General features: G+C 41.2%; 1 protein-coding gene across 5 annotated transcripts in view; it reads right to left on the minus strand.

Moving 5' to 3' along the window:
* Positions 1-4,064: 4,064 nt before the first annotated feature.
* The window catches only part of MPP7 (MAGUK p55 scaffold protein 7), a 155,391-nt gene continuing 143,058 nt past the window's right edge, over positions 4,065-16,397 (minus strand). For all 5 annotated transcript variants that reach the window (XM_054817582.1, XM_054817581.1, XM_054817579.1 and 2 more), the window contains 5 exons: positions 14,715-14,795; positions 12,795-12,888; positions 11,616-11,724; positions 9,965-10,108; positions 4,065-7,417 (listed from right to left, as the gene is read on the minus strand). In XM_054817582.1, coding sequence (XP_054673557.1) covers positions 7,238-7,417; positions 9,965-10,108; positions 11,616-11,724; positions 12,795-12,888; positions 14,715-14,795 — 608 coding nt within the window. In that variant the 3' untranslated portion in view covers positions 4,065-7,237. The remainder of the gene's footprint in view (positions 7,418-9,964; positions 10,109-11,615; positions 11,725-12,794; positions 12,889-14,714; positions 14,796-16,397) is intronic.

Raw genomic sequence — 16,397 nt, forward strand, 5'->3', positions numbered from 1 at the left:
TGTATATTTGAAATATAAAGTTCTAAGCTTCCTGAGATGTGTCAGAGTCCTGCCTGAGAAAAACTATGGATCTATTTGCTAAAACTTTGGTATTGTATCAGTAGACTTCTTTCTTTAATCTGTCACTAATCTTCCAATTAAGCAATTGTGGTTTTGTAAGCCTGCTTTTTTCATTAAAATAAATTGGTATACGCTACAGCACTTGATAAATACATAAACATACATACATATGCACACATGCACAATAAAATAAAGTTGCTATTGGCATAAAGGTAACATCAGCTGCACTCTTTACAAGATGCAGACTCTTGGCCTTCAAAGTCTCGCCTAGTCAGAAGTGTGGTCAGAGCCTGTGCTTTTTTCGGTTTGGTTTGAGCTGGGGTTGGCTCCAGCTGTGGCCAATGATGATCTGAATTCAATGAAGTCAAAAGACGACAATAATTCAGGTTCAGTTCTGGTTTTTGACAAAACAATGGTTCGAATCAATCTTTGGTTTTGGTTCTACTTCCTGCTTAATAGCTGTGTAAAGAAAAAACATCTGGAATAATACCACAGCAGGGCCAATAACTGAAGCTGCTCGTTTGTGCTGTCCAGATAGCACCAATAATAACAAAGCTTTCAGGCCCGTCTTCAACAGCAACAAAACCACCAACCAAACAAAAAGATCCCTTTTGTGCCTTACTATCAATAGTAGCCAGGGCTGCAAATGGGACTTCAAACAAACTGCCTCCATCTGCACCAGTCAGTAAAATGGGCCAAGACCTGTTGTTCTGGCTCTGAAGGAGAGAGGCCAGAACGCAGCCAGCACAGCTCACATATACACAGCTCAGCTCTCTCCCTGACTCAAGCCGGCCTCACGGCTGCTAGGACCGACCTTTTGTTCCCCTCAACTGTGCCTGGGCACCACCAGCACGGGCTGAAGCCCTACCAGGAAGCCCCCAAACCGCCTGATCCTCCTGCGAGATGCTGAATTCCAGATCTGACTGCCCCATTGTGCCAGCACAGCCTCTGGTGCCAGCTTGGTAAAAGAGTTGCATTCACTGGATCTCTTTGCACCTGCTTGCTGGTCTGTACCGCTCTGCCATCGCTCTGACTTATTTAGTGAGCTTCTTCAAACCTGGGACTACATTTTTGTTCCATGGTCATATGGTGCCTAACACAGGCCAGTCAATATTTGGGAGTAGGACCCCAGAATCACAGAACGGTAGGGGTTGGAGGGGGCCTCTGGAGATCATCTAGTCCAACCCCCCTGCTAAAGCAGGATCACCTACAGCAGGTTCCACAGGATCACGTCCAGGCGGGTTTTATGAAGGAGAAGGAGACTCCACAATCTCTCTGGGCAGCCTGTCCCAGTGCTCTGTCACCCTCACAGTGAAAAAGTTTTTCCTCATGTTCAGATGGAACTTCCTGTGTTCCAGTTTGTGCCCATTGCCCTTTGTCCTGTCGCTGGGCACCACTGAAAAGAGTCTGGCCCCATCCTCTAGACATCCACCCTTTAGAGATTTATAAGTATTGATGAGATCCTTTAGAAGCTACATCAAAGTAGGTTTAGTGGGGAAGCATACCCCATACAAGGTATGCAAACGTCTCAGAGTAAAGTATGAGAGGGCCTACAATGCCCTCTGGAGCGGTCTCAACCCATGCTTCTATCTATGCAATTTCCATGTAATAAATGTGTGCCTTGATTATGAAACATGGTGACTACTGCCACCACTTGAAGCCTAGCCCAATTTCAGGGAAAATAATTTCTTAAGAATAAGCCCATAATTGATACCTAGGAAAGGGGACACACACCATGAAATGTCCAGAGGTCACACACAGAACAAGCAGAACTGCCCCCAACTGTCATTTTCTTAAACAAGAACCCCAGAAGCCACACTGGCTGCATAAAAATTAAAATCACTCCTGGCCTTTTTAATCATGTGCTGCTGTCGTATCGATCAGGCCACAGGGACCTCTCAGAGCTCTTCTGTTGTCATGGGACAAAACGCTGTTCATTTGCTTCCCCACCTGGATCAGATGCTAGCTCTTCACCTCTTTGCTTCGGAAACACACCGCCTCTAGCGTCTATTGGGAGGGAAAGAAAAAATGTCCTTGCATCAAATTTTTGGTGTGTCTCTGTTTTTCAGGACAACTCAATTATCCCGTTTCCCCCCTTGTATGACTGAGATTACTAAACTAAAGCGATACAAGGGCCAAGAGAAAACAAAGAATGAAATTGCCAATGATTAAACCCAGTTTAGTAAGTTTGTGTTAAAGCGGCGATCTCTCTACTCTTGCTGTAAATGATAATGAAATCAGAAGAAAGCAACAGCTCTGCCAACATCACCAGGACGTGGAGTACTCCTCCTGGGCACTACATTTCAACTCTCCGTAATTCCAACAATTTTGGGTTTGCTTACCAATAAAGATTTACTGGCGCTTATTTATATTTACCAAGGAGGGAACAGAAACCACAGGACATTCGCAGCCAACTTGCTAACCTCCTTGTTCAGCGACTTACAAAAACAAAGATGCATTTCCAGGGTAGTACTTGCATTTGAAATATTCTCAGTCCCTCTCTGCCATACCCACAGACCCTGCCTTTAAAACATGTACCGAATCCCTTAAAACTAAGTTTCCATGAGCCTGTGTATAATCCTATTGAAAGCTTGTAACATCTTTGTTAAACCACAAATCTAAATTTCACTTGAGGAAAATTATAGCATGCCTTCTGTTTTTTTAGTATATTCAAGTCATGAATATTAATATGACTACTGAAAAAATAAACAGTTACCAAAGAAATTGTGACCTAATTTTCTCTATTTATTTCTTATCAAGAAGTTTTCAAATACTGTTTGTACCATTTGAACTCTTCTGGGAATCCTGAAGATTTTTTTCCCCATTCATATATTGAAATGTGTAGCTGGCAGGTTTGTGCCATTAAGTCTTTAAAAATTTGTTTAAACATATATGTACAACTAAAATAGAAGCAAAAAAAAAGTCTGAGTAATCACAAGGATCTACCCTCTTTGTTAAAACGCTGGATGTCAGCTACACAAAATACCATAGTATTTTGCTTCTAGAGATATAAAATCATTCCATACAGTCTTCCAAATATCCAACTTGTATGTCAGACACAGATACCAAGAGGGAAAAAGTCTCTAGCTGTCTAGAACTCCAAATTCTCTCAGTTGTACTGTCACTTAAGACAAAATTTAAGACCAGACTTTAACTGTTTCCAAATGTTTTTGTGTATGTTTCTGCTGAAACCTTTAACCATTATCTAGCACCAGAATTCTTAAACAACAAACACACCCACTGTGTTCCTTTAATTTTGTGTTCAGATATGTTTCTGTGAATGCTTGGTATCACACGTGGTATCATATGTGGTAATATAAACACTTCATCTGAGAGCAAAAGGATCTTGGGAAATTGCAAGGACACATGATTTTAAGCACTGATACACAGAAAACTCTTAATCCTGTGGGGAAATGACTGTAGATACCGCAGTAGCAAAAATACGCTCAGATTATAACTTTAACTGTAAATCTCTGAAGAAACTATTCATCCTTTGAAACTATCTCACAAAAACTAAACATGAGCTTTACCGAGGAAAAAATTCTCCACGCACAGTAGAAACCTGAACCTAAGTACATGTGGGAAATGCAGAATACTGCACAAAACAGAAGGGGCATAAAAGTCTTTGCACTAATCCCAGTACGTGTTAGGCTTTTTTTCTGGAAAAGACATAACACAACGCCAAAAGTAACTTAGTGTAAGCATTACCTTCTTTGCGTCCTACAAATGAACACAACCTCCCGTGGGACTTGCGAGTAGACGAGGAGCATACGTGACCAACGGAACACTCCGAGTCGGTATCTCGGATAACACTCCAAGCGCTTTGCAAGCCCAGGCGAGCTGATGCCTGGGTTTGACCCACTGACTTAAGCTTTCCCTCTCTGAAAGAAAATGGTGCATTGGGGGGTGGGCTGCAGGAAAGGGTAAACATCTGTTTTGACAGAGAATTCAGCAACAAAAATAAAAAATGAAGAATTTTAGTCCTTGTTCTAGGTTGCTTTATTTTTCCTTTTAAAGATAAGTGGAACATTACAGTTAATAGAGGGACCTATGAAATAACTTCTTAGGCATTTTACCTTTTGAAGTCATTAAGTCTATATGTTATGGTGCAATTTACAATAAAGAAAAAAAAACATCTTCAGTGATATATCAATAATTTATTGTTTTGCATAAGAAGGTAAGATCAGATTTCAGGTAAGACATCAACTAAGGACCTGATGGCAAATTCAAGTATAGAGCTTGGTAGAATATTAAAAAATACTACCATTTGTTTGACAATGGCAAACAGCTAAAACACAATAAAAACATCTGGACTCGACTGTCAAAACATACAGTTCTCTAAAAACTCACACAGCACAACCTGAATATGTGGAATATTGGAAACATGTTTAGTCGTCTTCGTTCCCACATTCTTAGGGGTCAACGGAACAATCCGCCCCCTGCCCTTGGTATCCCAGAACAATTCAGCACATGGGCTCAGCACCCATCGTGAGAAGCAGGCTCCTGTCCTGTTGAAACTGTTGGGCTAAGGCATTTTTTCTGCCTTGATCTGCCTGCCTCACAGAGGCCAGTAGCTTTAATTTTTATTTATTTATTTATTTATTTATTTTTAGCTAATACTGCAATAATGTTGATTTTCAAGAGCAATCTAGCATTTTAATTAAAACTATTTCTCACTCCTGAAAGACACTGTGCACATTTTACTCTGTTGGCTGGATTTATGTTTTTGTGATTCCCCTTCTTTTGCAGGTGTTACAATTCAGGAATTAGCTCCTGGCTTGGAGACGGGGCAGGCAGCCATCCGTCTAGGAAACTCCTGCCAGGACTGTGCCGGGGATCAGAGGGTCAGTGTCTCTGTAAACGCAGCAAAGCACCGCGCCGCTTTCTGCTGCCCAGCACAGCAAACCTGTTGGAGAAGGTCCTCCTAGACCACACTGACCCAGGAATGGGAATTAAATTAATTTCAAAAGGACAAGAAAAACAGCCTGCAGGACAGCCAGAACTGTTTCTAACAGGGAGTTCGCAGATTATTCTAGCATCTATTTCTTAAAGAGAAAAGCAGGTCCCTTACGTGAGCATTATTGTACACTAATGTTCTGAGACGGCCCAGGTTAGAAGCAGTTTTAAGAGTGTTTGAGTAAAGACTAAAGCATCTCCCATTGGAAACAGCCGGATCCTGAGAGATGCCGCGTGCCCTCTCAGTTTGGGTTGGCTGCAAGAGATGGCGAGGGCGCTCGGCGTCTCGCAGGCAAACAGACCCCCTGAATTCCAGATCCCCTGAAAAATAGTTTGGTTTTCAGTAATTAAAAAAAATAGAAAACGTTTTCTCAACTCACGTAATCTCCATGTAATTAATTTAATCAACAAATTTCTATTTGTGTTACAAAAAAGTTTAAGTCCACCAGGAAAATGGTGAAATTTGACAAATGTTACATTATAGCTATTCAGGCAGAGCGTGTATCCGTACTGGGATTCAGTACATCTGTAACTCTTGCATAAACATTTCCAGACTCCTAGGGATTTTGCTGTTGTTGCTTGCATTTCATTTATTTTATACAACTCTAAGCCAAATGCAATGACCCACACATTAAATACGCATTTAGAATAAAACTGCAAAATCTGATGGCTTTATCAGCGTATGAACTGAAATAAAATATTTACATGGAATGTTGAGCTCCATTTACAGAGACAGTTTCAAATTACAGACTTAGTAATCTCTTTAGTAAATGATCACATTGACAAGAAATTTAAAAACTTAACATCCCTTTTCAACCCTTTCATAAATATATAAAGTTTCACTAAATTCTTATTTCTTTAAACAAGACAGCTATATTCTCTTTACAGATTAACATGAAATAACGGTTTCCTGTTTGAATGCCACAGATGTGATGATCTGAAGTCAGCAAGTTCCTATACACAGTCTGTACTTACAAGACATATTCACAACACAACACACAGGTGTTACTTGGTCTTTACAGCTGTACTCATTTCCTGCGTATCAGTAGTAAATAAAGAAAAATACCAAATTATCTATAGTAAAAATATGTCATCTAATATACATTTGCTTACACTGCCACGTCAAATTTAAAAACGAGGTTTCCAACTGCGTCTGACCAGCGACAAGGATATTTTTTACAGTGAAGTCTACAGCATTAATTTATTTTTGAGTGGACACAAAATATCTGTTACACTACTAAAATGTATCACTACACACTAAACAATAAAAAGAATTAATCTCTTGCAACTGCTTCCCAGATCTCCAAGGTTTCCTCACTAATTGTTCAAAATTTCTGGTGGGAAAATTGTTCTAAAGGATGCAAAAAATGTTTGAAATCAATTTAAAGGGGGAAAAAAAAAAGTTACTCTCTACTTTGTTGGTATTCATATCACTTTGCCACTGACTTTACAGAAGATTAATCCCAAAGACTTTGAAGTTATATACATAGTAACTCACATTTTTCCCTATTTAAATAAATATTCCCGTGAGTTTTCTTTGTTGTACCACAAAGCATGCGTGAAAATATTTTCAATCCATGCATGCTCACAGCAGAGTATTTCACAATTAAGCCACTGAATACATCTGTCTTTCCATGACTATGTAAGTGCAAAAGAATACTAAAATCACTCTGTACATATAAGACAAGGTTCACATCTAGAAAAGTAAAACCACTTATCTTGATATGTAATTAAAACTACAATGTCTTCCTCAAAAATGTTGGTCACTTTTGCCTGTCTCGGTTCTCTCAAGCACTTAAGGAATAATAACTTCCAAGTGCTGATGTGCTCTTTATGGGAGCAGTTATGCTTAAAACCATCAAAGTGCTGATCTCCAGTATTAATTAGTATCTTCTGCAAACTCTCTGTTAAAAAAGCTTACCTTGGAAATACACAGATGATGATCAAGAGGTGTTTGGCAGTTTTGTTACACTAGTATTAGCTCACTTTATGGAGCATAGTAAGACTTGGGTTTAATCTGACTGTTCTGCCCCAAAATTGTGGGCAGGAGGACTGAAGACACAGGAAAACAAGACCAGTTCCAAGTGCATGAAGAATGTACCTGCTGCTCAGGTAGAGCTAGAAAGCCCTCCCACCAAGAAAATGGCCATCGAGTAACGCCTAACCCTGCCCCAGATTTCGACGCTGACAACAGCAGATGTTTTCTCTATTTAAAACGTTACTATGAGTGCAGCCAGCTGACGGGAACCCAGAAGGTCTCAGTCTCCAACCTGTCAAAAGTTGTTTTAAGCTCACTGTAAGCTGTAGCGAGGTCATCGTTGACTATCACCTTATCAAAAAGGTGGCCGTACTGGCTTTCCATCACGTGGGCAGATTTAATCATTTCTTGAAAATCTTCTTCCTAGTAAGATCAGTGCGAGGCATAGTCAGTCCACAGCAACATCACATACACTCATTCTGAGGTAAATGCAAAGCTACTTGCTTATTTCTCATCTCATTGGGAGATGGAAACTGTACTTTTAATTAAAAAAAAAAAGATATAGAAATTACCATTACAAGTAATGTCAGAGAGCATTCTCATGAGTAGACTTTGTTCAACAGGCAGTTCTTTCATCTCACTCCTCGCAGTGACACAATTAGTCACTGCATGGTAATTACAAAGACATTTGCTGTTAGCAGTACCAGCGGAAAACGTTTCTAGCTGTTTACTTTGATGATACATTTCAAGTTTCATTACGCAAGTCTCAGCTTGCTATTAGCATGCAATACATTACAGTGCAGCCTTTATTCTTTTAAGAGCTTGGTAGGAGTTGTCTTCCTATGCCTGGTTCGACCTGGCTCAGTGGATTTCTCTTCATGTTTGGGGAGGGAACAAATCTTAGGAATACAATTGTTTACGTAACTCTGAGAGATGAAACCCGTCCTAACTAAGCAATGTCCTGAAGGTTGCTCTTAATGACTGCCTCTTACATTTTATATACCACACAGTGTATTCTTATAGTGCATTATTTCCAAACTACTTCAAATGCATATTCTATACATACACAGTCTGTGACTATATCCGTGACTCAGTTTGAAACAAAATCTAAAAAATCCTAAATAACATCTGAATGAGGGAAAATGATACACACCATAATTGTAGATACAAAGTCTAACAATGATCAGCTTTGCTTTAGCTTCAATTAAAATACGATTTCATTATATTTCAAGGAAGTAAATACTTTACTGTTGAGTAATCTAATATTTTTTTCTAATTATTGACAAAAAGCAGCATTTGTTACTTGCTTATTCTCCTTTCTTACAGTGGTCATTTCCTTATAACGTTTTAAAAAATTGTTTCTGTTATCCCCAAATATGGACTTTTTATTAAAGTGCATTTACTTTTTTAATTTATGCATTATATTTGAGCTGTCCTCTAACTTTAGACCCAATAATACTCTTGATAAAACAAGGAAATTCTTATAACTTGAATAGAAACATCTAAGCCCAGATGCAATTTTTTTAAAGGAAATCCACAGCATTATTTCTCAAAAAAATAAACTTGCTTTGTGGGGGTTCTTCAATGACATAAAATCAGAGTACCCCGGAAATGTAAATACCCATAAACATATCAAACAATGAAACCACCATGGGCTGTGGATGTTCTCTACCTGAACTTTAGTAAAGCCTTTGACACCATTTTCCACAGCATTGTCCTGGAGAAACTGGCTGTCCATGGCTTGGACGGGCGTACAACTCACTGGGTATAAAACTGGCTGGCCGAGCCCAGAGTTGTGGTGAATGGAGTTACATCCAGTTGGCAGCTGGTCACTAGTGGTGTTCCCCAGGGCTCAGTGCTGGGGCCAGTTCTGTGTAGTATCTTCATCAACGATCTGGATGAGGGGATCGAGTGCACCCTCAGTAAATTTGCGGATGACACCAAGTTGTGCAGGAGTGTTGATCTGATTGAGGGCAGGAAGGCTCTACAGAGGGATCTGGACAGGCTGGATCGATGGGCCGAGGCAACTGTATGAGGTTCAACAAGGCTCAGTGCCGGGTCCTGCACTTGGGTCACAACAACCCCAGGCAATGCTACAGGCTTGGGGAAGGGTGGCTGGAAAGCTGCCTGGTGGAAAAGGACCTGGCGGTGTTGGCTGACAGCCGGCTGAATGTGAGCCAGCAGTGTGCCCAGGTGGCCAAGAAGGCCAACAGCATCCTGGCTTGTATCAGAAATGGTGTGGCCAGCAGAACTAGGGGAGTGATTGTCCTCCTGTACTCAGCTCTGGTGAGGCCGCACCTCGAGTAGTGTGTTCAGTTTTGGGCCCCTCACTACAAGAAAGACATTGAGGTGCTGGAGCATGTCCAGAGAAGGGCAATGAAGCTGGTGAAGGGTCTGGAGCACAAGTCTGATGAGGAGCAGCCGAGGGAACTGGGGTTGTTTAGTCTGGAGAAGAGGAGGCTGAGGGGAGACCTTACCGCTCTCTACAACTACCTGAAAGGAGGTTGTAGCCAGGTGGGTGTTGGTCTCTTCTCCCAAGTGACAAGTGATAGGACAGGAGGAAACAGCCTCAAGTTGCACCAGTGGAGGTTTAGATTGGATATTAGGAAAAATTTCTTGACCGAAAGGGTTGTCAAGCACTGGAACAGGCTGCCCAGGGAAGTGGTTGAGTGACCATCCCTGAAGGTATTTAAGACATGTAGATGTGGCGCTTAGGGACATGGTTTAGTGGTGGACTTGGCAGTGTTAGGTTAATGGTTGGACTTGTGTATCTTAAAGGTCTTTTCCAACCTAAACGATTCTTTGATTCTATGATTCATGATGTGAGAGAAGTTGGGAAACAAGATACTATGTGTAAGCCCTGACAAGTACTGTCAATGAGATCCAGTGATCACCTTTATTTTCAAGGTAAACCAGTACAACAAAACTCTTAACAAGTTCTCATGTTTTACCATGTCTAAATATACTTACTGTAAAGGGTTTTGCAGTTCCCTTATCATCTTTACTTGAAATAATCTTGGCGTTTTTTCTGGTTTCTCTCAAACGCTCAAGTGATGGAGGCTTTATAAATATAACAAATGGTTTAAATTCATATGTCCGTAAGTGTTTCACTGTCTGGGAAGAGGAAAGATTTTAATTAATTTCGCACCATGGAATTTACCGTAATAAAAGAAACTCTCCACTAACCAAAATAAATCCATAAAGCACTCCTAGAAGGCTATTTTTCATTTACTGCTATCCCACTCTGCTGATCAGCATTGATTCATGTAAGGAGAATTTTCATGTGAATGGTAAGAAAACTATTTCTTTAAGAGTGACCATTTATCTTGATTTCCACATAGGCTGCTGGTAAACCAGCAAAGGCTGGGCTGTGCACACCAGTGCCACTGGCAGCGGGAGGATGGTTGGGAGCGGCAGGGCGTGCAGGAGAGGAAAAGTTCAACACGTTTTAGCAAGAATAACACTTTCTGTACCCATGAAAAGTGGTGGAAAAAGGTGTCTGTGACACTCAGTCACAACTGTTCAATGATTTGTCTCTTCGATGCTGTGTGTCCACCACACAACCCCCTTGCTGTTCACTCTTCCTGAGCGAGTCAAGCGATGCTACGTATGGAGTTAGAGATAGGTCTATGATTCGGATTGCAGCACAGGGTGAAGCAGGGATAGCCAGCAGCTGAGGGTGAAGTAGGGATGGCCAGAAGCTTTCTGTCCTCTTCACAGGCCAGGGCCCACAGGAAAACGCTGTGTTGGAGAGTGAGATCCCAGAGCGGTTCACAAGCCTGGGTCCCCAAAGCAATTGAGTGCTTCACTGGAAAGCCGGGCCGTGCTGGACAAGCAATGGTCTTGCAGAGCAGGAGCCCCTGCCCAGCTCTCCTCCTCCCCTGGCGTGGGGTCTGGCTTCCCCGGCCGGTCCTCTGCCAGCACAGCTCCCCCACCCCGTGTCCGAAACTGCCCTGGGAACTGTTCACGAGCTGCCAGGGTTCAGAAGTCACAGTCTGGCCACCCTTGGAGAAGAAATACTTTGGCTGGGTTTAAACAAACTAGTTCAGCTCCTGGAAGCATTGTGGTTATTAGTAGCATAAAAATTCCCAGTGGAGCTGTTCAGGGGGGTTGAAAGACAAGGTCAGTGCAAGAACAAATGGTCGAGAGGGGAATGTTTTTAACAATTATCCAGCCTACATCCCATTTAGCACGTTCCTTGACTCATGTCCACCTTGCATGCAAACCCTTGCCATGAACAGTCTGGTTAAACATGAGAGAGAGCGTTGCTGGACTGGGTGATAGCTCAAAGCCGTTCTGAGATTGAAGTTTCAGAGAGAACCTCTAACCCAAACCAGCAGAAAGAGGAATGGAAATATAGCAGCATTTTGTAATTAAATCTTTGGTATTATGCTGCAGGCTTTCAATTCACTTAATTACCAAGCTGAATACTTGCCAACATATATTGAAGTTTCCTTCCTCTCCTTTCAGAGAGCCTTGCTGTGATAAAGGTACCCAGCAAGCCCACTGAACAGTCACGCAGCATGGAATAAAATATACCTTTTCAGAAACAACTTTTTTTCCTGGAATCCCAATATGCAATATGGGGAACTACAAGAATCTAAAAGACATGCTTACTTACATGAGGCTGCACATCCAACAAACAAACTTTGTTTTTAGCTAGGACTGAGCGAATAGAGTCTAAGCTTGTACCATAGTAGTTGTTCTTATACTCGCCATACTCGATAAACCTGTGGCAGAAGGTGAAAACAACTGGAATCGTTTCCATTTTCTCCAGAAAAAAACCCTTATCAGTTTGGTTTATAAGATCTAATTCAGGAGCAAAAATATTTTACTTTACATGAGAGTTTTACCATGTTTTATAAAGGAAATGCTGTCAAGTACTTCAGCATGTCAATTTTAAGAAATCTTCTACTTTACCACTTTCAAATCAGTAACACCTGCTTGTATTACAGTTAAAGAGAAAAAAGTACTGTAGTCCAACAGCCCACTAATGTTTTCCATCACCTCTTTTTCTGAACTAATGCAATGCAATAAAACAGTGGATAAGCTAAACAATAGAAACTACTGAAATTTCATTGCACTCTACAGAATATCCAAATTCTCTGTCTCAGAAGGGGAGGAGGAGCAACGATGGTGCTAATGGAACCAAGGCGGCTGGTTATGTGCTATAAAAGTACAAGCGCTATTTGCCAAAAAAGCAAAGCACGGTTTGAAGTTTCAATAAAACCCACAGCTTTGTGTCTAATACACTTTTGCCCTCTGAAACACTGGGGCAGAATTTCAAGCTACAGTGTTTTACAGGCTGCTAGAGAGCACGATGCTACCATTGTCTTCATTTCAGTTTAATTTCTGGCGGGTTTACAGGCAGGGGCTTCACTGTAGATCTCTAAATTCAAAAGCAGAGGAAGTGCCTGGCCTGAAAGAGAGCAGAACTACGCAAACATTGACTCAGGCACGTTTGCAGCACTCCCAGGGCCCCCCCTCCTAGAGCTGCAATGCTTTATTGCTATGACAGACGATGCTCCATTAAGAGTCCTCCCCCATCCTGAACACCTACAATTTCAGTATCTTCTTGGGGAGCTGAAGTACTGAAACTACTTGGAAGCTTAGAAACAGTTATGTTTGCACATACTGCTTTTTTGCTCTGTGTTTTTGCCAGCTGCTTATATATTAACACATCTTCAAATCACTGCACCTTATATCCACATTGACTTATTATCTAAAATTACAACCAGCCCCATTTTATAATAAAGCCATTGTTTTAACTGCAGTTCTAGTTAAAATCTCTTCGACATACTTGTTATTCTGTACGTCTGTCTCGAACAAGTGCTTGGAAATGAAAATGTATTCAACACCATCACTTTCTTGGCTTCTCCTTGGACGGGTAGTGTCTGCAATTTCATTAAATAAAAAAAAATAAAAAAAGGAAAATATGCACAAAACAACGTAATGCAAACAAGTTCAGGAAACACTGAAAAGCACACCCTTGTGCAATACTAAGCATAGCGGTTCCCTCACTTCTGATGGAGATAAGGCTGCTCTGGATCTGGTAGGTGGCACATAAGCACGTGACAGGATTGAGTTTTAAAAGCGTGCAGGAAAAGCAGGAAAAAACCTACTGGACAAGTATCAGATTATCATTTTTATTAACTAGTGGAAAAATCCAATAAAATGAGGACAGCTGAATAATAAAAGGAGCAGCAGTCCATAACAATTACCCAAGCCTCGCCACTTGTTAAACTTATTAGCATACGAGACCATAAAGGGAAACAAAGCTCACCAACTTGATTTATAAAATGTTATGTTCATTAACAACACTTGTAGCTATGGTATGTGAAGCATAATAATAAAAAAACAGGGTGTGAATTTTATGTTTTAGTGCTTTTCGTTTTCTGGTGATCAAAATCGAATTCCTTTTTCTTTCAGTAGTCTTGTAGTATTTGCACTTCTTACTTTCCCTCAAGAACTAGGTATAAAGGCTTTGCTTATAAATGAAACTTATTTGTGGGGTTGCCACTTATGGTTAATGAACCCATTCAAAAGTCCTATTTAATACAAGTCATATGTTACAGCATCATGTACTCTCCATCTCATGTGAACACACACAACCTGCCTGCAGCAACACAGTCTCAAATGCCATTTGATATCATGCTGCTCTTAGGTTGACACGAAGAGGAACATTTTCAAGACAAGAACCCCAGCTCTCCCTCCAAGTCCTGACTTACTGAATTTCAGGGAGAAGGATTTCTTTATGTGTTTGTTTTAAATTATAACCACAAATTTGGAAGAGAAAAGAGAGAAGGCAGCTTGATGAATACTGGCAATTTTTAGAGAAATATTTTTGGCCAAATGATTGCATATGCTTCAGTGTGTTAAATATTTGGGAACATCTGGCTTTTTTGTTGTTGTTTTCAATACTCAGCTGAAGCAAATATGTGCAAATGAAATTACTTGCCAAACCCAAATGTATTCATTTTTCTACCCAGCAAATTAATTTGTATCTATACTTTATAGAATACCTGTACTTACAAAAAACCTGTGACAGTATCTCCCAAATTTAGAATGCTGGACCCATATTTTTGAAGGATCCCTACAAGAGGGACAAGTACAAGTAGAAAGCAAACCAAACAATCAAAGTCTAAAACTGTCAGTCCTCCACATTAAAGAAAGCCCAAGAAAGTACTGTAGAAGTTAATATAGCACAATGTTATTCAATGTTATAAAAATCACACTACTTGGTCAGATGGAGGAAAGAGGAAAAAAATCCCCAAATCAACTTTTCTAAAGCTAATTAAAGGGATTTAATTCACTTATTCACAGGATTAAACTGTTTATCATCAGTCTTCATTTTTCAGCCTGCCTAATATATAAAGGCCATTTTGCTGAAAGCAAGCATTGGTAACAGAGTACATTTCACTGCTTTACAGCCAAATCCAGGGTGTTCTTCAGCTGAGTTTCATTTACTAAACCTCGCTGACATCAATCATGTTAAACTTGTACTAAAAGTCTACTGCAATGCCTCTGAGCCAAAATGCCCTATCAGTTTAATCAATGCTATTTAAAATACAACTGCAGCAGCACTTTGAAAAATTAGAAACATAATTTGGATGCTAAGCATGCATTTAGGGACCCAAATTTGAAAGTGCCTTAAGGTAATGCAATAATAAAGGATACTAATGCAAGTATAGCATTAGAATAGAAGTGTATTTTTACTTACGTGGCACTGTTACCCCGTAATGCTGGGTGTCACTGATCAGCAATTTCCGTTTAAGTTCATTCAGTCCAACCCCTACAGGACCTGAAAGAAAAACATCATGCTGTTTCCCAGCAGCCAGTTCTTGCTCGTCTTCAGGTATAAGTACTCTCTGAGATAAGACTACGTAGCATATAGCTATAATATATACTGGCTTTTAATCAGAGTCATTTGGAAACGCCCATGGTTCTAACCTCTCCTAGAATATACAGCGCTGACAAATTTCAGGGGATGTAGTTGGCAGTTAACTCTGCTCTAACTTTATTACCAAGGAAAAAATATCAGTCAAAGAGTTGACAGCAAAGCTAACTTTCTTTTCTACTGCAGCTACCCACAGCATGCGCCTATCTCCATCCTCAGCCCCACTACAGACCCCTGCACCCTAACCTGCAGCTTGCCAGCACAAAAACTGGTTTGGCTATTCGTTTTGCCAGAATATCTCCAACTCACAGACAGGAGGACCCCAGCTGGCATGCACAAAGTCCCCCCAAAGCCTCTGCACCCCGAGTGTCAGCATGTCAGCATTGCCTTTCCCTCACTCCCTCCTACCAGCTGCTGCATCCCTGGTCTGCACGAGCCTGCCGCAAGGAGCGTTGCTCCCACCTTCTCCCCACGCCCTGGGAGCATTGTGCTCCTTCCAGCCCCGGCTGCAGTGGGAATACCACCTGGTCTCTGGCTGGCTGTAGCTGTCACCGTCCACTTTTTGACGGTGTGAGGGTGGCATCGCACAGGGAGAGGAAGGAAGGGCAGCACTCCCCAGGTCACAACCCGTTTGGGATGTTTGGGTTTCTTTCTTTGTTGTTGATTTTCTATGCTCGTCTCCTGCCTGCTGTCTGAACCAGTCCAAAGCAAATGTTTCCTTCTTCATGCGGCTGCCAAAGAGAGACCACTCTTGGAAGGAGGATGGCAGGAAGAAACAAAGACTGCACGGAATGTTTTTGACCCATCTCCTCCACCTCCATTTGAGTACTGCTGTCCTAGAAGCTACTGAGTGGACATTCCTCTTGTTTTTCAGGTTGTCCCTAATTCTTAGCCATGTGCTGGTGGTGCTTTAGGTCTCAGCGAGGACACTCTGGCCTGTGAGGTCTCCAAGGCTCCATGGGCAACCGCTGCCTGCCCCCAGGACTCCAGCCTGCCTGGCCCCTTGGTGTCGTGTGTGCGGCAGGAGCTCAGGTCTGCCTGCTCAAGTGTTTCTGACGGTGGTTTTGTTTCTGCAGAGCAAGTCAACAGCAGAACGTAGAGGAGACTAGGTCATTGGAACCATATTCCAAAGAATACAAAGATAATACATGTGGTTTTAAGGAAAATTCTTGCTCTTCTAGTAAAAGTGACACATTTATGCACGGAGTGCTTTTTAACAGAGACATTTTAGACATTAGAAGTACAAGACCTAATAAACATTTTAATGAAGTAGTGATATATTGGTTAATTATTAGTGCACGTCTGGTATCCAAAAGCAAAGACTTGATGCTTCAGCACCTTCAGGTGCCTATTTGTAAAAATGCCTATCTGCCCTGTCTGAAGTGAGAAACACATAATGACGAAAAGCAAATGCTTGCTACTTTGCTGCTACCCCCAGACTATGGTCTCTCTGTAAAATCTTAGCGTTTCTGCATTTATAATTTTTATATGTTTACATAAGTTAAA

This window comes from Grus americana, chromosome 2 (genome assembly GCF_028858705.1).
Source record: "Grus americana isolate bGruAme1 chromosome 2, bGruAme1.mat, whole genome shotgun sequence".
NCBI lineage: Eukaryota > Metazoa > Chordata > Aves > Gruiformes > Gruidae > Grus > Grus americana.